The sequence below is a fragment of the Cheilinus undulatus genome, linkage group 13, assembly GCF_018320785.1.
Source record: "Cheilinus undulatus linkage group 13, ASM1832078v1, whole genome shotgun sequence".
In the NCBI taxonomy this organism is placed as follows: Eukaryota; Metazoa; Chordata; class Actinopteri; order Labriformes; family Labridae; genus Cheilinus; species Cheilinus undulatus.
Window position 1 is genome coordinate 3,516,263 of NC_054877.1, and position 21,750 is coordinate 3,538,012.

General features: G+C 42.1%; 2 protein-coding genes across 2 annotated transcripts; both read left to right on the forward strand.

Moving 5' to 3' along the window:
• The first annotated feature begins 317 nt into the window (after positions 1 to 317).
• LOC121520108 (G-protein coupled receptor 4-like) lies at positions 318 to 4,956 on the forward strand. The gene is made up of 4 exons (XM_041803386.1): positions 318 to 392; positions 2,972 to 3,220; positions 4,090 to 4,271; positions 4,360 to 4,956. The coding sequence occupies exons 2-4, from the start codon at positions 2,987 to 2,989 to the stop codon at positions 4,883 to 4,885; spliced, it is 942 nt and encodes a 313-aa protein (XP_041659320.1). The 5' UTR covers positions 318 to 392; positions 2,972 to 2,986; the 3' UTR covers positions 4,886 to 4,956.
• A 14,908-nt stretch (positions 4,957 to 19,864) lies between these two features.
• On the forward strand, positions 19,865 to 21,535 carry LOC121519861 (tripartite motif-containing protein 16-like). The gene has a single exon (XM_041802949.1). The coding sequence runs from the start codon at positions 19,865 to 19,867 to the stop codon at positions 21,533 to 21,535; it is 1,671 nt and encodes a 556-aa protein (XP_041658883.1).
• Positions 21,536 to 21,750: the final 215 nt, after the last annotated feature.

Below are 21,750 nucleotides of genomic sequence, written 5' to 3' on the forward strand. Positions count from 1 at the left end.
TATATTTACGCTGCAAGTCACGCAATCAGGCCCCATGAATATTTTTTTGCATGTGTTCTGAACACACAGTAACAGTGAATCTACAGAGAAAATGTGACTGTCATATCTCTCCTTCTGCTTCTCTGCTGATAAGTATTAAAGAAGAAAACAGGAAACCACACTGAAATCAGCTATATGTTCATGGAAGGTCTCTGCTCCCTTGTTTGACATGGTTTGTGATGATGTTAGTTTCTGCCTTTCACAGTTGATGCGTAATCATGTACAACCTATTTTTTTCTGACTTCCCTGAAGAGCAGTGTTATATCATGAGTGAATGTGATCACTGACCATAATCGCCAAAGACAGTTTGGATGCAGAGAAACATCAGAGATCAGTGAAGAGACTTCATCCAGGTAAGATCTGCTCACTGAATCATCTCTGAATCTGAAATATTACACTGTTCTGACTTTATAAAACACACTGATGATGACGGTAAACACTACAGAGTAGGGCTGTAACGCTCCACAGAGGTCACAGAGGTCACGGTTCAGTACAGGTTTGGTTTATGGTAACCAAGACTAGGTTAAAGCTAGTATACGGCTGACCACAACTATCTGGGATGTCTGACTGAATTGTGTGTTTAGGTAAAGTGATGAAGAGGCAACATTTATGGAAATGATCTCTTAGAAGAATTTTCTCTTGTAGTGATTTAATCAGAGGTGTAATGTAATTTAATTACTATAATTAAATAATAATTTAATTCCTTGTATGACCTGACTATAAAGATTTTAGATGGTACAGATTTTCCTTTCTTAAAAAAATCTGCTATTGACATCTAAATATGAGCTTTTACTTTTACTAGTGTTAATTTTGTGGACTGAAACAAAGACTAAAATCTCTCTGATAATGTGTGAATGACCCTGACATCAGTGTTTGGAGCGTCCCATTCCACAGGATAAGTGAAGTCTGTAATGTTCTCAAATTTACAGACATTTCTAAAGGAAAACATGAGAGTGCTGCATGGCTGCAGCGATGAACATGCTCAGTGGATTTTTATTTCTTAACTCAGAAGTGAGGGACCAGACAAAGTGCGGTTCTAAACCTCATATGGCGGAACAACACAGTGGACTCCAATCTCCCTCGCTGCAGGTCATCTGGGCCCCCTCCTGGGGCCAGGCCTGGGAGTGGGCCTCAATAGCGAGCGCCTGGTGGCCAGGCGTGCCCCCAGTAGGCGATATGAGGGGGAATGGTGTCCCCCTTGTTAGCAAAATGACCAAAATGCATCTCCTTTATTAAACTGCCATCCTCTCTCTGTCAGGGCAGAGCAGGGATGCTTAGTTGAGTATGTTCTGCCTGACTCATTGATCCTTTACAGGGTTTCTCATTTATGTATTAAACTGCAGCGGATCGCCACTGTTTAATTAGCCCCCTGTTTTTTTTACGTCGGCATTCCCATCCAGTATAACTTGTACTAGGTCACCACGGTGAGGGGGGGGCGTCGTCATGACCCCTGAACATTTTTAATAAATCCACCAATGTAACAGATCATCAGCTCCTGCGCTCCTCTGGACTCTGCGCCCCTCGTTCATGAAACGGTCCAGCCTCACCTCGCCGCTCCCTGTCACACGCACACTGGGAAGCCAGGTGCATCCTGGCTTGCAGGTGCATCCCCCTTGTTAAAAAAATAAATAAATCGCCTACTGCCTGCAGGGCACAGCCAGAAGAGGCAACATGGGTCCCCCCTCCCATGGGCCCACCACCTGTGGGAGGAGCCATAGAGGTTGGTGCGTTGTGAGCTGGATGGCAGCCGAAGACAGGGACCTTGACTGTTCAGAAGCTGGCTCTAGGGATGTGGAATGTCCCCTCTCTGGTGGGGGAGGAGCCTGAGCTTGTGCGCTAGGTTGAGAAGTACCAGCTAGATATAGTTGGTCTCACCTCGGCGCACAGTTTGGGTTCTGGAACCAATCTTCTATAAAGAGGGGCTGGACTCTCTTCCACTCTGGAGATGCCCTTGGTGAGAGGCGCAGAGCAAGTGTGGGCATACTGATTGCCCCCCTCCTTACAGCCTGTACATTGGGGTTTACCCCGGTGGACAAGAGGGTAGCCTCCCTCCGCCTTCAGGTGGGGTGATGGGTCCTGACTGTTGTTTGTGCGTATGCACCAAACAGCAGCTCAGAAGGGCCACTCATTTGAAGTCATTGGAGGGGTGCTGGAGAGCGCTCCCTCTGGGGACTCCCTCATTCTGCTGGGGGACTTCAATGCTCACATGCATGAGACCACAAGTTTGATATTGCTTTAACTCCAAGACTGATGAAAGACCGCCTTAAAACTGTTAAAATTACTGAGACAACGGGAGTGAGATGCAGTGAGGTGTAAAGCCGCCATTAGACTATGGCGGTAAAGATCCGACTATGGCACAGCAGCCTGTGTTAGGACAGGATTCCTTTACATCGTCTGCATGTCCTCTGTGTGATATTTCCTCCAGATATGGAAATACGAAGCACATAGAACCATCTTTAAACAACAGTACAGATCCTACCAAGGATTCAAGTTTTGTAATGTAGCAACAATAAATGCTGGTGAGAAGAGCTCTGAAAATGAGGTTATAGGTGCTGGCAATGGTAGAAAAAGCCGTCTTTGGACACAGACCCTAAACAGCTGACTCGACCTGCCAGATAGACTGTTTCATGTATCCATAGCATGAAAATACTTCATATTTAACTGGGAAAGCTCCCATAGAAAGAGTTTGGAAAGGGCAGGACTTTTTCAAGAATTCTCAAAAAGATGATTGGAGGAACGTTAATGATTTTGGACCTTAATAATATAACTTTAGAGATGTTTCTCATGACTGAAATTTGGTCTGGTGGTCCATAACACAGTGGCCTGTCAGACAACAAACCTAAATACAGATGTTTTTATCACTTTACTTTCATTTCAAAAATCATTTTATTCATGCAATGTTTTTTGTCTAAATCTTGATCTCTGATTTCAGGTTTCACTCTGAAGAATGGCAAACATCTCTGTTAACACCACCCTCCTGAATGAAACCATTGACTATTATGATGACCTTCTGGATGAGTATTATGACGACTACAACACCCTCCTGAACGACAGCTATGTTGACCCCTCTCAGGCTGAGTACCATAGATATGTCAACTTCATCATGCATGTAGTGACATACATCATCATTGGTATCGGTCTCCCTTTGATACTCATGGCCATCTATGCTCTCTACTCTCAGGTATGTGTTTTATGTCTTTATTTATTTGTTTATAAAATGTAAATTATATAAAAATGTCTTTGATGATCTGAAACATTTCAGTGTGACAAATATGCACAACCAAAAAAAAAACAGAAATCAGGAAGGGTCAAATACATTTTGAAGGTACTGTCTACCTGTATGCAGGTAGGACTGATTCTTGCTTGTTTATTTCCATTATTATGTCCAGAGAAGGCTCATGGGCTCAGCATTCCTACTGTTTACATGGTGATTTAAGATAATGATGGACAGTTTACAAAGTCAAATATGGTCTAAGGTTTGGGACAGCTGATTGGGCCATGGTTGGCCATCGTGTCTCCTACACTACACCAGAAACAGCGTACGATGAAGCTGAAAGTTGGCCTGACTTCAAAGTGAGTCGTGTTACTCAAACATGGTGTATGAATCAGGAGAAAACTGCATAACAGAATACAATAGAAAATTTCATAGAGAAACCTATCCACTGGTCCATCAGCTCCCTGATCCCCTGTTTTTTTATTTCTACACACTATTGGGTCTATCTGTCTGATTTACTTTTTTACTGACTACCATCAAAGGTGATGCTCGTCCCATAAACTTCAGCTGACTTTTAAAGTCATACTACTACTGAACTAATCTTTATCTCTTTTGTAGTTCATGTAGATCCCATCAGTGATGCTCAGTAGGTACAGGGAGGAGAAGCTGACAGCTTGTGTAAAAACTCCAGACATAGAGAATGAGATTTGACTGAAAATGTAGACGAGGCTGTTACTGCAGTAGCTGTGCAGAGGTTGATGTCCATTCTGGATGGAGGACTACAGAACGTGTTTATGACTTCTTATCTTCTGTTTCTGTTTCTATATTTTCCTCAGGTAAAGAATGGTCATGTGGCTCCAATCTACATCATCAACCTTCTCATATCTGACCTCATTCAGTTCTGCTGTCTGATCGTTGCTCAGTCAGAAACTGTGGGATGGACCTTCACTGTGGACCGTACTTACAGTTGTGGTCTATTAACTAGTGTTTGCTTCATGGTGTGTATTTCACTGGAAAGGTAACTATCTATTTAAATAGTATTAAATATAATATTTCTGTAGTTTTGTGCATCTTTTCAGAGATAATATGTCCATCCTGTTTTGCAGATATTTGGTCATCGCCCACCCACTGTGGTACCGCTTCAGACGAACCATCAGGATCTCTGTGGCGGTCTGTGTTGTAGTCTGGATCATATCTCTTGTCTTGATTTTTACTGTGTTTCTCTGGGTTACTAAGTTTGTCTTAGACATCATCCTCTCCATCTTCTTCATCATTCCCTTCCCACTGTTCATATTCTTCCTGGTTGGGACCCTCAGAGCTCTCTCTACTTCTGTCTCAGTCCCCTCTGGGGAAAAACAGAGAATCGTGGCAATCTTAGTCCTGGTGCTGCTGATTTATACTCTGCTGTTCCTGCCTTACGTTATTTGGCTCACTGCAGGAACATACACCCATGATATCACTCTACCTTTTCTTTCCCTCATGTTTGTAAGGCTGAGTCCACTTGCAGACTTACTTCTGTATGTTTTCATCAGAAAAGAGACCTTTGGGAAGCTTTGGACCTCTGTGTGCTGTTGCAGAAAAAAGAACAATGACACCAACAACACCAACACAATCAATCTAGACCACATGTAGACCAGTGGTTATCAGTTAGGGGGGCGGAGCCAAGAAGTAGCTCATTGATCTGTTTTCAGAAGGTCACAAATATAGGGGCCAGAAGTTATGGATGTCTGAGTGAGCCCATGTATATATTTGATTTACTCCATTTCCCCATAATAAGGAGTAAATTTAGGTTGTTTCCCAAATATCTCAACTATTTATCTCCTTTCTCAGGATGACAAACCTGAGTTTCCCAACATAACAAGGTCATTCCTCAAGAAAGATCCAAAACTTCCCTTTTGGAGAAACACAAATTGCTAAGCTTTGATAACTTTATCACGTTTTCAGATATTAGATTAGTACATAAAATAATCCATAATGCTGCTCCTCCACCCCTAAAAGCTTTTGTGCAGCCTCGCTCTGAGTCACTGGGCAGAGCCTTACGCTCTGTCTCAACAGGTGACTGTAATATCCCAAAACGTAATTCTACCCTCTCCCAGTCAGCCTTTTCTTATAAGGCAGTTAAAGAATGGAATAAACTTCCACATGACTTGAAAAGTATAACAAGCTTTCAAAGCTTCACCCATGGCATTAAAAACTGGATTCTGAGTAATCAGTCTTGTCAGCACTGATCCAGCGAGTTTCTCTTAGCACCTACTGCCTCTGTTGAGCACAGTAGGGAATCTGCGTTAGTACCTTGGTTACTTTATAATGTACTTTTCATCTCCTGTTTACGAAACCATGCTGTTAATATAGCTTAATGACATAATGCTGTTACTGTATCTTTGCCTTTTTATAATGCAGCTTCTGAATCCTAGTAGCTCATAATGCAACTGATGAATTTGGGTTACTCTTCTATTTAACCATCATATCTTTGGCACTTTTCAATGCTGCTGTTGTGTAGTGGTATATATTAATTGCCTACATGTACTTTTGTATTGCTGCATCTGCATCATGGTTATTTTATAATGTCGCTTGTAAAGCTTGGTAGCTTATTATGCTACTGATGAACTTTGGTTACACTTTTATGTCAATATTGTATTTTAGGCACTATGTAATGTTGCTGATGTGTAATGGTCAAGACATATCAATTGCCTTTCTGTATTTCTGTACTGATAATACTGTTCCATAGACATATTATGATAATGCTCTGCACTTTATACATCTCATAGAGCAGGGTCTAGTTATGGTTTTATTTATCTAGTGTGTTAGGACTTAGCTTTTAAAATACATATGTAAAAATTTTAGATTATTTTCTTATCCTTACACAATTTTGGCATAGTAGAACTTATTTATCGCCTTCTTAACAGTGTAAATTTTGTACTTTGTCTCGTTAGCTGTGGTCCTGTCATGTGTATGCCTTTGTCCCTGCTATTTTTATGTATGTCTTGTGTCAGTTTTATGTGGGACAACAGATGGAAATTAGCGACTTGCTAAATCTGGTGCAACCATATTTTCATTTACTTTGTATGAATGATCAATGCCATTGCACACTGTCCCTGGATAAAAATAAACATTAAACATTTCATGTGAAAGTGGAGTAAAGTGACTTGAATGCATGCTTGTCCTCTGCTTCCATTCTTTCAAACATGTTTGTTTTGTGCTGTCTTGCTGTTCAGTTGTGTTTTATTCCACCTAAACTGCAACATCTTTTTATTCTGTACATCTGAGTGGTTGAACATTTGTCTACATTTGGACCAGGATTCTCATGAAGAAGGTAGGGGAGTGTCCTGAGGATGAAGAAAAGAGGGAAACACACCACAAATGTTCTCCCTAAACATTATTTGTTAAGCTGTTCATTTAATACATATAAATGAATGATGAGAGAGTCTCTTGCGCTTCCGCCCCTCCACAAAATGGAGGTCGGTGCTCACAGACGGACCAGCAACAAGCAGAAGTGTTTCAATGGATCTACCAGGTAAACCCAATGAAGAAACTGGAGCACATGAATGATGATGTTTGATCGGGTGCAGAGGACAAACGTTTCGGCGCACACTGCGTCTTCATCAGAGTCAAACAGTAATGGTGCAGTTTGAAAACCTTAAATACCCTCCTGAATAAAGTTACAACACTGATTGGTTGTTTAGAGCAGAGTTTCTCAACGTTGGGGTCGAGACCCTATTTGGGGTCGCCAGACACTGAGAGGGGGTCTCCAGATGCCTTAAAACAAAACTAATAACATTTTTTAATTACACTGTTGCCGTGTTACACCAATTTTGCCAAATTGAAACCAATTTTTATCACTTTTCCCCACCAATTTTACCAATTTTAACATATTTATGCAACTTAAAATCCATTTCTATCCATTTTAAACCCTTTCCACCACTTTTATCTGCCTGTTTTTGCCACTTTTAAACCAAATTTTGCCCCTCTCTGCCTATTGTTGGCTCTATTGACACATTATTGCCACTATTAACCCCCTTTACCACTTTTTAAGCCACATTTGATAATATGATATGCCCATTTTTACCAGTTTCTGACTATTTCTGCCTCCGCTAACCCTTTTTTGCCATCAATTTTATCAATTTGAATCCCATTTCACCAAATTTCCACCTATTTTTGCCACTTTAATGCCATTTCAGCCAATTTTGAATCCCCTTTTACCATTTAATATTCCCGTTTTAGCCACTTTAACCAATTTTTGCCATTTTTTTCCACTATTGTCTTATTTTTGACATTTATAACCCATTTCTGCTACTTTTAAAATCAAATTTTACTTCTCCCACCATTTTTCACCATTATTATCCATTTTAGCTATTTTTAATTGTTTTTAACAAAAGGATTTACATTTTACGAGGGCGTCTTACTACACAAATGAATCAAAATTTGTGTCTTTGATAAGAGTGGTTATTTTTCAGCTTAAATATGAAATACCCCAGCTTAACTTTACAATGGACCATGATTTTGCTTGCCCCCAGTTTGGCTGGGCTCCAGAAAACTCTCCCATTTATCTCCCTTTATGGACAGTCTTGTCTGCACATGACTTTTCTTGAATGTGCATGGCTGTGTTCAACCACCGTCAGGTACACTGGGGGCCCCCAGTCATTGGCACCTTTATTTTGGGGGTCACGGGCTGAAAAGGTTGAGAACCACTGGTTTAGAGTAGGACGTCAGCCCGCAGTGGACCAATACTGTGACAGCACTCAAGTCTAGCCAACTATTCCAAACAGCAATATGTGAACAGAATTCACAACAAATATATACAAAATATACAATATGTACAAAATACATAGACCGACAATTAAAGACGGTAAAATGTGGCCTACTCAGTGAACAAATCCACATATTACAAAAAAACACAAGAGGCTGAGTTCTTCACTCAGTCCAAATGGTTCAACCGTGTTACGGGTGTATATCCACAGTGCCTCCCTCCCGAGGAGCTTGTTGACAATGTCACCACCCCCCAGGGAGGGAGAGATTTTCTCAATGGAGAGTTGCAGCAGAGCCGTGATTTGCCCGTTTGTAATGTCCTGCTATTGCGTAGTCCATGTTGTTGTTGTGGATGGCTGCTTTGTGTTCTGCATGCTTTGAGGGGACGTTTAGTCAGACCGATGTAAACCTTACTGCAGGGACATCTGAGCGTGTAGATGACATGTGTGGTTTATGAAGGAGTTTATGGGAAATCTTTTACCAGTCTGGGGGTGACAGAAGTGTTTGGTGTCAGAGGAGTTTGAGCAGTGAGTGCAGTGACCACACCTGTAAAAGCTGGAGGGAGGAGCAGGCAGCCAGGTGTCTTTGAGAGGGGTTGGTGTTGTTGTGTGGACCAGTCTGTCTCTGAGGGAGCGGGCTCTTCTGAAGGAGATGAGAGGGGGTTGTTCACAAATCTGCTTTAGGGCCGGATCACTCTGTAAAATATGCCAGTGTTTCATGACAGTGTGTTTCATTTGGCCAGTGATGGGGGAGAATTCAGTGGAGACGCAGGGGCATGAGGATGTGGAGGAGCGCTGTGCTTTTACGAGGAGGCGGGGTCTGTCGGAGCGCACCGCCCTCTTCCTTGTAGCCTCTGCTCAGAAAGCGCTCGCTAAGCTCCACTGCTTTGCGTTCAAACTCATCGTGTGTTCTGCAGTTTCTTTCAGACGTAAAAACTGTCCTGTTGGGATGTTATTGATGAGTTTTTCAGGGTGATGGCTGTCAGCCCTGAGGAGTGTATTTCTGCTTAATGGTTGGTTGTTTTCATAGATGGTTAAGTCCAAAAAGTTTATTTTTTTATTAGGATGTTCAATGGTGAAACGTAGATACTGTGTGGTGGAGTTAATATAGGCCAGAAAGTCACTGAGTTCATCAGTAGTGCCAGTCCAGAGAAACAGGATATCGTCTATGTATCTTTTCCAGAGTGAAATCTTGGGGTGAATTATAATTCCCATTATGAATAAATTTACCCTCCCAGAACCCCATGGTTCAGCAGGCATAGTGCAAAAGAACTACCCATGCTCACCCCTTGTTTCTTAAATAGTAGGAGCCTGCATATTGGACATAGTTTCTAGAGAGGACAAGCTCCGTTAAGGTGAGCAAGAATTCATTAGGCGGAAGAGCATGAGAGCTTGTGTCTAGATCACTGATCATCAACTGGTGGCCCGAGGGCCATATCAGGCCCCCCAGAGCCTCCTGTCCGGCCCCTGAAAGATCATTAAATTCAGAAAAGGAGGAAAAGGAAATTTTAAGAGCATCTTTTGGCTTTAAATGTCTGCAGCTGTTAAATCCATCCCACAAAAAATAACACTGAAATAGTTTTAATATGACTTTACATTTGATCTGGTTTTTGTTTGTTTTTTTCAGAGATTTACTGTCATTATTAGTATTTTTAAAAGGGTTAACGTTGGCAGAAGTGCTGCAAAAATGACCAGATAAAGTGGTGAAAAGAGGTTAATTGTGGCAAAAAATGGTAAAAGAGGAAAAAGGTGGAAAAAAAAGTTGCAAAAAATGTTTTTAAAAAGTTATGAAAAGGTTTCAAAAGTGGAAAAAAAAAGAAAAGTGGCAAAACTTGGATTAAAGAGTGTCACAAAGGGGGCAAAACATGCAGGAAAAGTTTTTTAAAATGGGTTAAAATCTTCCAAAAAAAATGTTAAAAAGAGGAAACAAAGGGCAAAAATGATTAACAATGGGTTAAAAGTGAGAAAAATTGGTTTAAAAGTCACAAAAATTGATGAAAAAATGTAATGAATAGGGGTTAAAAATGGCAAAAATAGAAGAAAAGTTGCAAAAATTGATGAGTGTCACAAAGGAGCTAAAACATGCATGAAAAGTGGTTTAAATTGGGTTAAAATCTTTCAAAAATTGTGTTAAAGAGGCAAAAGGTATCAACAATGGGTTAAAAGTGGGAAAATTGGTTTTAAAATTGCAAAAATTGTTGAAAAAAATGTAATGAAAAGGGGTTAAAAAGTGGCAAAATAGAAGAAAAGTGGCAAAAATTGATAAGAGTGTCACAAAGGGGATAAAACATGCAGGAAAACTGGTTTAAATGGGGTTAAAACTTTCAAAAATTGTGTTAAAGAGGCAAAAGGGGGCAAAAGGTATTAAAAAAGGGTTGAAAGTGTCAAAAATGGGTTAACACTGGTGCTTAATGACCACTGGGGAGGGCCCATTCTCTGTGATTTTCAGGGGTCCAGCCTGTCTCCTTGTGGCCTGCTGCATTATAGATAATAGGGATAGATCTCACTGGTAATGACTAAAATAATATAAAACATTTCTTTATTTTTTGTGTATTTGAGAGTTTCTGTTGAGACTAAATCCGGCCCTTGTGCAGATGTACTTGATGACCCCTGGTCTAGATAGTATTTTAGTGCTTCCATGCCTGCCTCGTGTGGGATACATGTGTACAGGCTTTGGACGTCACAGGTGACTAAAATAAAATCCCTGTCGTTTTTAAATGATCCCAAAATGTTCAAAACATCTGTGGTGTCTCCTAAGTAGGAGGGGGGATTTAGCACAAATTTCCTCTCGGAAAAAGTCCGGATAAAAACGATATACAAGAATTCACTTTCTTTTTCTGTTATCCAGCCTCTTGAAAAGCTCTGTTTTAAGACCAGGTCGATTTCAGATTTGTAATCAGATAATGGGTTTTGAACCAGGGGAGTGTAATGGTTAACGTCTGTGAGTTGAAATTTGATCCCAATGTCATATTGTTCACGACTCATTACCACTATGGACCCCCCTTTATCTGCAGAGCGAATAATGATGTCATTTCTCTTCCCATGGTCATTCAGACATTTAAATTTGGCATTTGATAGATTACATTTCTTACTTTGTGTTTTCTTACAGATGTTAGTTTTGTCTTTTTCTACCACATTGCTGTAGGCTATGATTGAGGGATCGAGATTCAAATGAGGAACAAAGCTGGATTTCTTTTTGAAGGGTGTAACCTCCCTGTCAGGTGGATTCGTATCATTAGCAGTAGAATTTCTCAAGACCACATCATCATCTGTCAGAACACTAGATCTAGGGGAGAAAAAGTGCTTGAGCTGAAGAGACTGGAAAAATTTGAATGTGTCAACTTTTTAAATTTCATCTGTGCTCAGATTTGGGCCGGATATGTTGATTACTGTCTGCTCTGGTTGCGTTGAGAGCGACGTAGGGACTCCAGAGGTGCCGCTCCTTCATCCCCTCGTGCCCCTTCTCGTGCGTCTCCCCCTCCTCCTCCTCTTCTCCGGTAGCGGCGAGGCTTGGCGTTGGCCATAAAAAGGCCCGTGGCTGCGTTGGCTGTCAACGTCACTGGTCTGGGAGGAGTCGTAGTCACTCATCGATGTGGAGAGGCTTTCGTTGATTGGTGGATGGCGGGCAGGGCGGGGTTGGCGAAGTTTCTTCCGTTCATCCTTCCATTCATACATTTTTCTATCTGCGTAGTCTTTTGTGTCTCTCTCAGACTACTTCAGCTTGTAGTTCTGTAGTTCTTCCTCGAAGGATTTGAGAGAAGACGTGTTGTTGGTGATGGTATTCAGCTCCTTTGTGGTCGCTTTTGCTGCGATCTGTGCCTCCAACAGTTTGATGTCAGTGTCTGTCTTTGCTTTCTCAGCTTTAGTTTTTTTCGATGATCAGCGGCATCAGGTCAAAGGAACATTTGTTCAATATTTGTTTCCATTTATTCATGAATTCGGCGTCATCAAGGCCCCAGGGTGTTTTTCCCTCCAGTACTCAGAGAGAGTGATGGCATGCCAGGGGAGTCGAGTGTCTCTTTTCTTTAAATCCTCTAATTCTCTGCTGAGGGACAGGATACATGGCTGTGGTTTCTCCATGATGTCTACAAATGTTGAGTGCGGTAGGATGATGCTTGCACCTTGTTCGTCGGTGAATGACAGATTCTCTGAGCGTGTGTCAGTAGTTTCTTTGATAGAAGTAAATATACTCATCATTGCAAAGTGAGGTGAGCAGCACAGAGAAGGAGAGCGTCCTGGATGGTCTCCAAGGTAATAATGAGGAGAGAGACTCTTGTGCTTCAGAGTCTCTTGTGAATAATTATTCATTTCACCCCAAGATTTCACTCTGGAAAAGATGCATAGACGATATCCTGTTTCTCTGGACTGGCACTACTGATGAACTCAGTGACTTTCTGGCCTATATTAACTCCACCACACAGTATCTACGTTTCACAGTTGAACATCATAATGAAAAAATAAACTTTTTGGACTTAACCATCTAGGAAAACAACAAACCATTAAGCAGAAATACACTCCTCAGAGCTGACAGCCATCACCCTGAAAAACTCATCAATAACATCCCAACAGGACAGTTTTTACGTCTGAAAGAAACTGCAGAACACACGATGAGTTTGAACGCAAAGCAGTGGAGCTTAGCGAGCGCTTTCTGAGCAGAGGCTACAAGGAAGATATCATCAAAGCAGCCTATCAGCGGGCGGTGCGCTCCGATAGACCCCGCCTCCTCGTAAAAGCACAGCGCTCCTCCACATCCTCATGCCCCTGCGTCTCAACTGAATTCTCCCCCATCACTGGCCAAATGAAACACACCATCATGAAACACTGGCATATTTTACAGAGTGATCCAGCCCTAAAGCAGATTTGTGAACAACCCCCTCTCCCTCCCTCCCTCTCCCCGCTCCCTCAGAGACAGACTGGTCCACACAACAACACCACCCCCTCTCAAAGACACCTGGCTGCCTGCTCCTCCCTCCAGCTTTTACGAGAGGCATCTGGCTGCAGGCCTCAGGCAAACCTCTACGCTGGGGCGTTCGGCTGGAGACCTCTATGGTGGAGCGAAACCTCTGCGCTGGGGCGTGACGTACATTGGCCATGACGAAATTCCAGCTCTGTCCGCTTGCCAACAGGCTGACCCTAAATCTAACCAGTTGGGTTTTGATGCCTAAATCTAACCAGTCGAATTTTAATGCCTTAATCTAACCGGTCAGATTGAAACGCCTAAACCGAACCAGTCGGGTTTTAATAGCGTAGGGCAAAGCCGTAGCGTATGGGTCGACGTCTGCTACTGCACAGCCCAGTGTAGACCCCTACGCTGGGGTCGGGGTGTGCTGCTGCACGCCCGAAGCCCCAGCGTACGACTGGTAAAAGATTTCCCATAAACTCCTTCATAAACTGCAGTACCACACACATCATCTACATGCTCAAATGTCCCGGCAGTATGGTTTACATCGGTCTGACTAAACGTCCCCTCAAAGCACGCATAGCAGAACACAAAGCAGCCATCCGCAACAACAACATGGACTACGCAATAGCAGGACATTACAAACAGGCAAATCACAGCTCCGCTGCAACTCTCAGTTGAGAAAATCTCTCCCTCCCTGAGGAGTGGTGACATTGTGAGCCCACATATTGGCCCTGCCCACATGAAACCAAGCCAGGAAAGAGATGAAATGGCCTAAATCCAGAATTCAGTCTCATGTAGATCTCGGAGTTTTCACATGTTTACAGCAACCATGTTCCAACATTTCTAGAGTGTTAAGACAAAAACTTTGGATTTCACTTTACAGGGTCTTTAAGGTTTTCAAACTGCACCATTACTGTTTGACTCTGATGAAGACGCAGTGCGTGTCGAAACGTTAGTCCTCTGCACCTGATTAAACTTAAAAGTTAGGGCTGTCAAAATTAACGAGTTAATGCGGATTAATCCACCATCATGATTAATCTGATTAAAAATTTTTACGCAAATAACCCATCTACAGTGCAGAATGACTCAAAATCCCTGAAACGTCTCTGGCAACGCATTTCAGGCAGTTTGTCCAAGTAGGGTTACTGTCGAGCATGCCGCCGCGTTGGGCCGTTGAACCGTTAGTGACCAACCAACTCGATATGGAAGACACTAAACAGCACATTGGACCTCTTGATGGGAAGTTTGAGTAAAAAAAAAAACAAAAAAAAACAAGACAAAACAAAAATTTTGTCCAGTTGAATTTGTAATTGAATAGCCCTGGCATATATATTCCCTTCTTTCTTGAGTCTGTTTGCTTATGCAAAATGAAATGCGATTAATATAGATTAAAATGAATGCTATTTAATCATGATTAATCAAAATTAATCCACAGCAACCCTGTGATTAATCTGATTAAACGTTTTTATCGATTGACAGCACTAATAAAAATAAATATTAAAACAGCTGTACTTATCTACTCTCTACATTGTTTTATCAGTAGAAGTTTTCCTGTGCAGTTTTAGTACGATATCTTAAGGATGTGACTCAGAGAAATTTGTTTGTTTTGTATTTTTGACAGATTGAACAAAATTCAAATCATCTCTTATTTTACTCCAATAAAACTATTTCAAATTCAATTCAATTCTGTTTCTTGTCAATAAATATGAAGATACAAAAATAAAATCTCACTAATGTAACATCCTGTGAGACTCATGTTGAACTTTGGCTAAGAATTAGAGATAAAAACAAGAAAAGTCAGAATTTTATGTTGATAACTTTGTAAATGTCCTCATGTGTTCTGGTAACTTTCCCGTTCTGTATTCTATGTTAAGGTCAAAGGTCAAAAGGTTATGCAGTGTTTTCCTTCTTCTATCAGAGGAAGAGAGGAAGGTGATGAAACTAAATATCAGTTCAATCTTTACAGCAGGAAATGTTTGTCATATTCTGCATGTTCTCATATCAGCTCTGATGGAGCCTCTTACTCAGTGAGACACAATCCACTTTATAATCAGAAGGTCATGAACCCTGGAACGATCAGACAGTTAACTCAGGGTGAATTAGGTTTGTAAAAACAAAGGGATTCAAATGGAGGGAGAATCAAAACTAATCTACTGAGTCAAACAACAGTGAACTAGTCTCCCTGAGTATCAGCAACACACCAAACTGAGTTGAAGTAAAGCAAAGATTCAGCCAAACTTGAGCCAAAGAAACAATGAAAGAATGTGAGTTCACTAACAAAGAAGTGTGCTGTGGCTGGTTGGGAGCTGAATGAGACCAGGTTCCCCCTGCCCCCTGAAGACGTCATCTTGTAGTTTAAACTGAGGCACATAAAGCTTTCTGTCAAAGACAGCAAACTGGCCAGTGTTTGGTTCTGATGACGCATGATGGTCAGTAGCACACAGAATACAACAACAACAATAATAAAAGTAGTGATTTTGAAAAGCACTCAAAAAAGTACACAAAAAGCTACTCAATTACAATAACTTGAGTAAATGTAATTAGTTACTTTCCACCCCTGATTTCTGTGTTTTGTACATAAATGTAAGTTATTACATTGTTATACGTTATAAGACTGCCTGACAGATAAGAAAAAGAGGAAGAAGTTCTTCTCCTCCACAAATGTCCACTCCTACAGACTTCAGGAACAACACAACCATCTCCAAACACACTCCAGAAAAAATAAGGGAGACAGGAAACTTTCTTCATCTGTGTGCAGAAAGGTAAAACCCAGAACATCCCAGCAGAGACAGAGCAGTGTAGGACTTCCTGATCCCCCAGGGACAATCACAGTCCTCTCCAGATCCACAACAGTCCAGCTCACAGCTCAGTTCACTGCATGCATGCCAGTGGGCCCAGAGTCTGGATCTAATAGTCACTACCATTATATACAGGGATGATCATCAGTGGACTAAAGAGACAGTTCATACACACTGGTCAAATACATGAGTCTAGTTTAACTCATTTAAAGAATCAACTGAGACAAATCACTTCAGATTTAACAAAGTAATGTATGTGATGTTATATGTTAAATTTCTCTTGATATCTATAATGTGGTTTGAAATAAAATGAACAAAATCTCAAGTTCTGTTACCTCATTTTTCTCCACAGGGGTTTAGATTAGTTGTTTATGCGCAGACATTGGCTGCATCAGTAACAGTAATCGGAGGATGGGGCCCCCAATCATACTTGGCTTAGGGCCCCAAGTAAGCTTGGGCCAGCCCTGACCAGCCACCACTGTATAAAATGTGTTGATACTCTGATAAACCAGTGGTTCTTAACTGCTCTAAAATCAGGACTCACCACCACCTCTCCTGACCAATTATGTTACATGGCATTTAGCAGACGCTTTTGTCCCAAGCTTCTTACATCTGGGACAGGTGTTCCTGTCATGAAGAACCTTGCCCAAGGGCCCAAACTGGACACTAGCTCTGACTGGGATCTCTCCCATAAATGTAAACCACTGAGCTATCATCAGTGATTATTATTATCATTATTACTGTGAAATATGTGAACAGCCGGTATGTTCATGTTGTAATGTGGTCACAGTTTTTCTTTTATTATTGATCAGTTGGAAAGCGACAGATATGAGTGCATATTTGATGTCAAAAACATGTTTTCAAAAAATTGCTAGGAGGTAGAAGTGGGTCAGCTTGGTTGATTCCTCTGAGGAGGCTCCTTAGTCCAGGAGAAGACCTGGGGGGGCTTCAGTAACAGACATAAAACGGTTAGAAAATCTCCCCCACCTCTCCTTTGTGTTTCCTGGGACTGTTTACACATTTGCTTTGTTGACCTTGATTAGGATGCTCATGGGAGTGTGTGACCTGTCCTTGGAACATTAGAGTCCTTAGGGTGGGTGCTCATGGTCCTATTCATGGAGGGCATGGACTGACGATGATGGCCCAGGTCATTGCCAGGGTCTAAATGGGTCGTTCTTTGATGAATCTAATGGGTCAATAGAGAAAAGGTGCAGTAACTGGGGAGACACTGATGCTTTGGCTCAACACTGGTAATGGTGGTATCAGTCCTGTTGGACACATCAGTAAATAATGTTGCATCAACAGATGTTGTCAGCAGATTTTGATCTTTCCTTCTTCTTTGCTCTGACGTTATCATTCTCACACATTGATGTAAGCATTTTTAACATTTTATAGACAAATGAAAGACAATTACATGTAAAATTTATTAATCCAATTTGACGGCATGATATCAGTAGTGGCAGATGTGAACATTTCTGCCAGTATTTACAACCAATATTATGGCTGTAAAAATCTCCATACATCAGCTGTAATTACTGGCCACACATTGAATCAGTTAGGGGAGATTTAGGCTGGGCCAACAGGCCCATGTCAACAGAAGTCTTTGCCTATTGATCATTGTTACTTTTACTTTAAAGTCAGTTTTATTTGTTGATTAGTTCATTCTCCAACGTTTTAGGGCCTCAAGTTTTAGGTCTGAACTACATTTAAATATCAGTTTTGTTATCTGTATCAGGTCAAAATTTATATGAAACTTAACCTAAGTGCTTATTGCGGTGAAAGAAAAAGTAACTAAAAGTAATAAGTAACTTATTACTCTAAAACGACAGTAATAATGTAAAGTAACTCATTACTTTTAAATGTGGGTAACTGGTAATATTTAATATATTACAGTTTGGAAGTAACTTGCCCAACACTGTTTCTGTCACAAATGGCGAGCTTTAAAAATGGTTGCCGTGGCCACAGAGGCATCTTTTTATGAAACATGTTAATGTTGGAACATATTGAGGTCTTTAGGTCAAAATCAGAGTGTTAATAGGTTCGACACAGTAAGAGGAATACATAAATTATCCACTTGGACCCTCACCTAAATTTTAAAAACAGCATCAATCATCTGTGTAAATCCTTCTTCTTCAACTTCAGGAACATTGCCAGACTAAACTCCTCCCTGACCGTATCTGATGCTGAGAAGTTCGTCCACGTCTTTTTCTCCTCTGGACTGGATAACTGCAATGCCCTGCTCATTGGGACCCCCAGCAAAAGTCTCCATAAGCTTCAATTAATCCAGAATAGCGCAGCCAGGATCCTACTCAGAGTCAGAAAACATGAACACATCAGCCCAGTACTCCGCACACTTCACTGGCTTCCCATCTTTGCAAGAATAAATTACAAAGTCGCTCTCACCACCCATCAGTGCATCTATGGAAACGCCCCACCATACCTCGAAGAACTCCTCACCCAGCAGGAATACACGCTCCGCACACCAAAACCTTCTCCACCCTCCCAGAACCAAGCTCCGGACCATGGGAGATCAGGCCTTCTGCACTGCTGCACCACGTCTGTGGTGCCTGCCCAGCCACCTCAGGACCCCACAGACTGTGGATGCTTTCAAGATGCACCTAAAGACCTTCCTCTTTAAAGAGGCTTAACTTACCTTAAGTGCTCTTTTAACATTTTTATGTTTTTACTGTTCCTTTTTACTGCAATTTGAGATTTCTCGAAATGAAAAGTGCGTTATAAATACAATTTATCATTATTTATTATTGCTTGGAGTAGTACTTCTCAGCTGGTTGGTTGGAACCCAAAAGTCGGTCACGAAGGACTTTTCAGTGGGTCGCGGATGTGTGCTTGGGAAAATAATTGCGCCAATTGTCTATGAGACTCTAAAACATGCACTTTTTGTCCTGTTTCATTGTTTTGTTACACCTTTTACACTGTCTTAGGCCCAAGCTCTATAAATTTTTTATTAAATACAACTGGTTGACCAAAAATTTACCAAAATATGTGTTGCAATTCTCCTTAAGGAGTTGATGGTGGGTGCCGTTGAGAACCACTGACTTTGAGCCCCCAGTAAAGGGTGCTATGGCCTTGTCCACATGGAGATGAAAACGTTATAGTTCCGACCCTGTTAGGTCCGTCAGGCTGACCACACCTCGTAAGAACAGCATCTAAGGACATGTCACAGCGGTCAGCTGACGCTTCTAAGGAAGACTGCAGATGACAGTCGAAACATGTCAAGGTAAAAACATCTCCTACAATAAATAGTCTGAAAAAAGAAACCCAAGTAGATTATTCAGAACAAGAAGGAAAAATGAACTTGCTGGATTTTAGAGTCGATTGGATAAATCCACTTGGAATGGTTCCTTAAAATATGAAACATATGAATTGGCCAAAAACGCCAAAATTTGACCAAAAATTGTTTGTAATGTGGTCCCTACTGTACTTTTTTTGTCTAACCAGTAGATCTTATGCAGTCCCCTGTCTCATGTTTGGGGCCACTGCGGGGCCCCTGGGTGATGAACTTGCATTGTTCAACCATCAGTCAAGAATTTCTGAGGGGGGCAAGTTTTTTGGAAAGTTTGGTGAGTTTTTGAACATGATACGGCCTCCAAAAGGGGTGAATGGATAAAACTAACGTCTACAAATAGAATAGGACTCCCAGGCCCTCGGTGCTCAGGCCCTAAATATCAGCAAAAATCCAATACCACACAGAGCTAAAGTATTTATTAACCACTTTAAACTTTGGACATCCATCAAATCACTGTCAACATTGGTAGTATTTTATGTCTTAAATCAGATAATGCTCTCTTGATGCCTCTTAGGCCTAATAATGTATGAGTAGGTCAGATCTATGTTTGTCTTGCCATTTAAAGAATGTGATGTGGTGACCAAACCTATCTGTGGTCCCAGTCTTTACTCCAGACATGTTTTATTGATGTACAGAGAAAGATGCAGATCTATACATGGCACAAAATCAAGTCCCAAGCATAATAGCAGACAAATACCTGAATAATAATGAGGGGAGGGGTCCCTTTTGATGCAAACATACTGTGATTGTCCCCACCCCCGTGCTGATAAAAGTGACAGGACATGGTCCATTGACTCAGTTGAAGACCAGATACTCAGCTGGCTTGCCTCATTTACACACCTATCTCAACAAGGAGCGATGGCACAGAAAGGAGTTCAGCTGGACCAGGAGAAAATATCTTGTCCCATCTGTCTGGATCTCCTGAAGGATCCGGTGACGGTTCCCTGTGGACACAGCTACTGTGCGGGCTGTATCCAAATCCACTGGGATGAACAGAATGAGCAGAACGCCTACAGCTGTCCTCAGTGCAGGCAGACCTTTTCACCCAGACCTGTCCTGGGGAAAAACACCATGTTGGCTGATCTAGTGGATGATCTCCAGAAGAGCAGACTGGAGGCTGCTCAAGCTAGTAACGCCTATGCTGGACCTGATGATGTGGCCTGCGACGTCTGCACCGGGACAAAACGCAAGGCCAGCAAGTCCTGTCTGCAGTGTCTGGCCTCTTATTGTGAGAAAGACCTCCAGTTTCATCATGAATCTCCTGCCCTAAAGAAACACAAGCTGGTGGAGCCCTCCAAGAAGCTCCAGGAGAACATCTGCTCCACACATGATGAGTTGATGAAGATATTCTGTCGCACCGATCAGCAGCCAATCTGTTATCTCTGCTTAATGGAAGAACATAAAGACCACAAAACAGTTCCAGCTGCAACAGAGAGAGCCGAGAGGCAGAAAAAGATAGAGGACAATCAACAAATCATCCAGAAGAGGATCGACAAAAGGGAGTACAACATGAAGATGCTTGATCAGGAACTGGGGATTATCCATGGATCTGGAGATAACGCGATCGAGCAGAGTGAGCAGATTGTGGCTGAGCTGATCCTTCTCCTGCAGAGCAGATACTCAGATCTGAATGAGCAGGTCAGATCCAAGCACAAAACTGAGGTACATCGGGTGATAGCACTTCGGGAGAATCTGGCAAAGGAGATCATTGAGCTGAAGACAAAAGAAACTGAACTCCAGGAGCTGATCCACACAGAGGATCACATCCAGTTTCTCCGGGACTACCCCTCACTGTCACAACTCAGGGAATCTACAGACTCATCCAGCATCCACATCCATCCTCTGGAGTATTACGAAGAAGTGATAGCAGACATGATCAAACTCAGGGACAAACTGCAGGACGTTCTGACAGAGAGGCCGACAAACATCCAGCAGACAGAGGCTGGAGTGGACCGTATACTGTCACAACCAGAGCCCAAGACCAGAGACCAGTTCTTACAGTATGCCATCGACCTCACAGTAGATCCAGACACAGCCAATGGGCTGTTTGCATTATCTCATGGAGGAAAAAGGGTGAGATATGTGGGTGAGATACAGTCTTACCTCGGAGACCCAGAAAGATTCCACAGTTTCCTGAGTAAGGAGACTCTGACTGGACGCTGCTACTGGGAGATGAAGTGGAGAGGAAGAGGACTCTGTGTGGCAGTGGCATACAACGAGAGCAGCAGAGAAAGGAGTCTGAGCGACCCTAGTTTTGGGCTCGATGACACCTCTTGGGCGTTGTCTTGTTTTGACCAGTGCTACGACCTCGGTCACAACGGTATCGTGACTCCACTCAGAGGTCCGTGGTCCACTAGAGTAGGAGTGTACCTGGACCACAGTGCAGGTGTTCTGGCTTTCTACAGCATCTCTGGAACCCCGACTCTCCTCCGCAGGATCCAGACCACGTTCACCCAGCCTCTCTGTGCTGGACTTATGCTGCCAGTAGGTTTCTATGAGACCACCGCTGAGTTCTGTCAACTGAAATAGACAGAAGGCAGAGGGGTGAATACTTCTGCATTTCCTAGTGGCAAAGACTTGTCAGTAAAAACCCACGGCTATCCGAGACTTAGCTTGATGTGACTGGTAACTAGATGTTTCCATCATAATAAAGCTTCTTGGCAAAAGAACGTATTTGTTCTTTTTTGCTCCAGTTCTATGATAGGGGGTCAAAAGTCAACAACTTTGGAGCTATAGATGAGGCT

Coding starts and splice junctions, on each gene's coding strand:
- LOC121519861 (XM_041802949.1), top strand. CDS start 19,865: ATGGCACAGAAAGGAGTTCAGCTGGACCAGGAGAAAATATCTTGTCCC.
- LOC121520108 (XM_041803386.1), top strand. CDS start 2,987: ATGGCAAACATCTCTGTTAACACCACCCTCCTGAATGAAACCATTGAC. Junction 3,221..4,089: donor TCTATGCTCTCTACTCTCAG/GTATGTGTTTTA, acceptor TATTTTCCTCAG/GTAAAGAATGGTCATGTGGC. Junction 4,272..4,359: donor GTGTGTATTTCACTGGAAAG/GTAACTATCTAT, acceptor CCTGTTTTGCAG/ATATTTGGTCATCGCCCACC.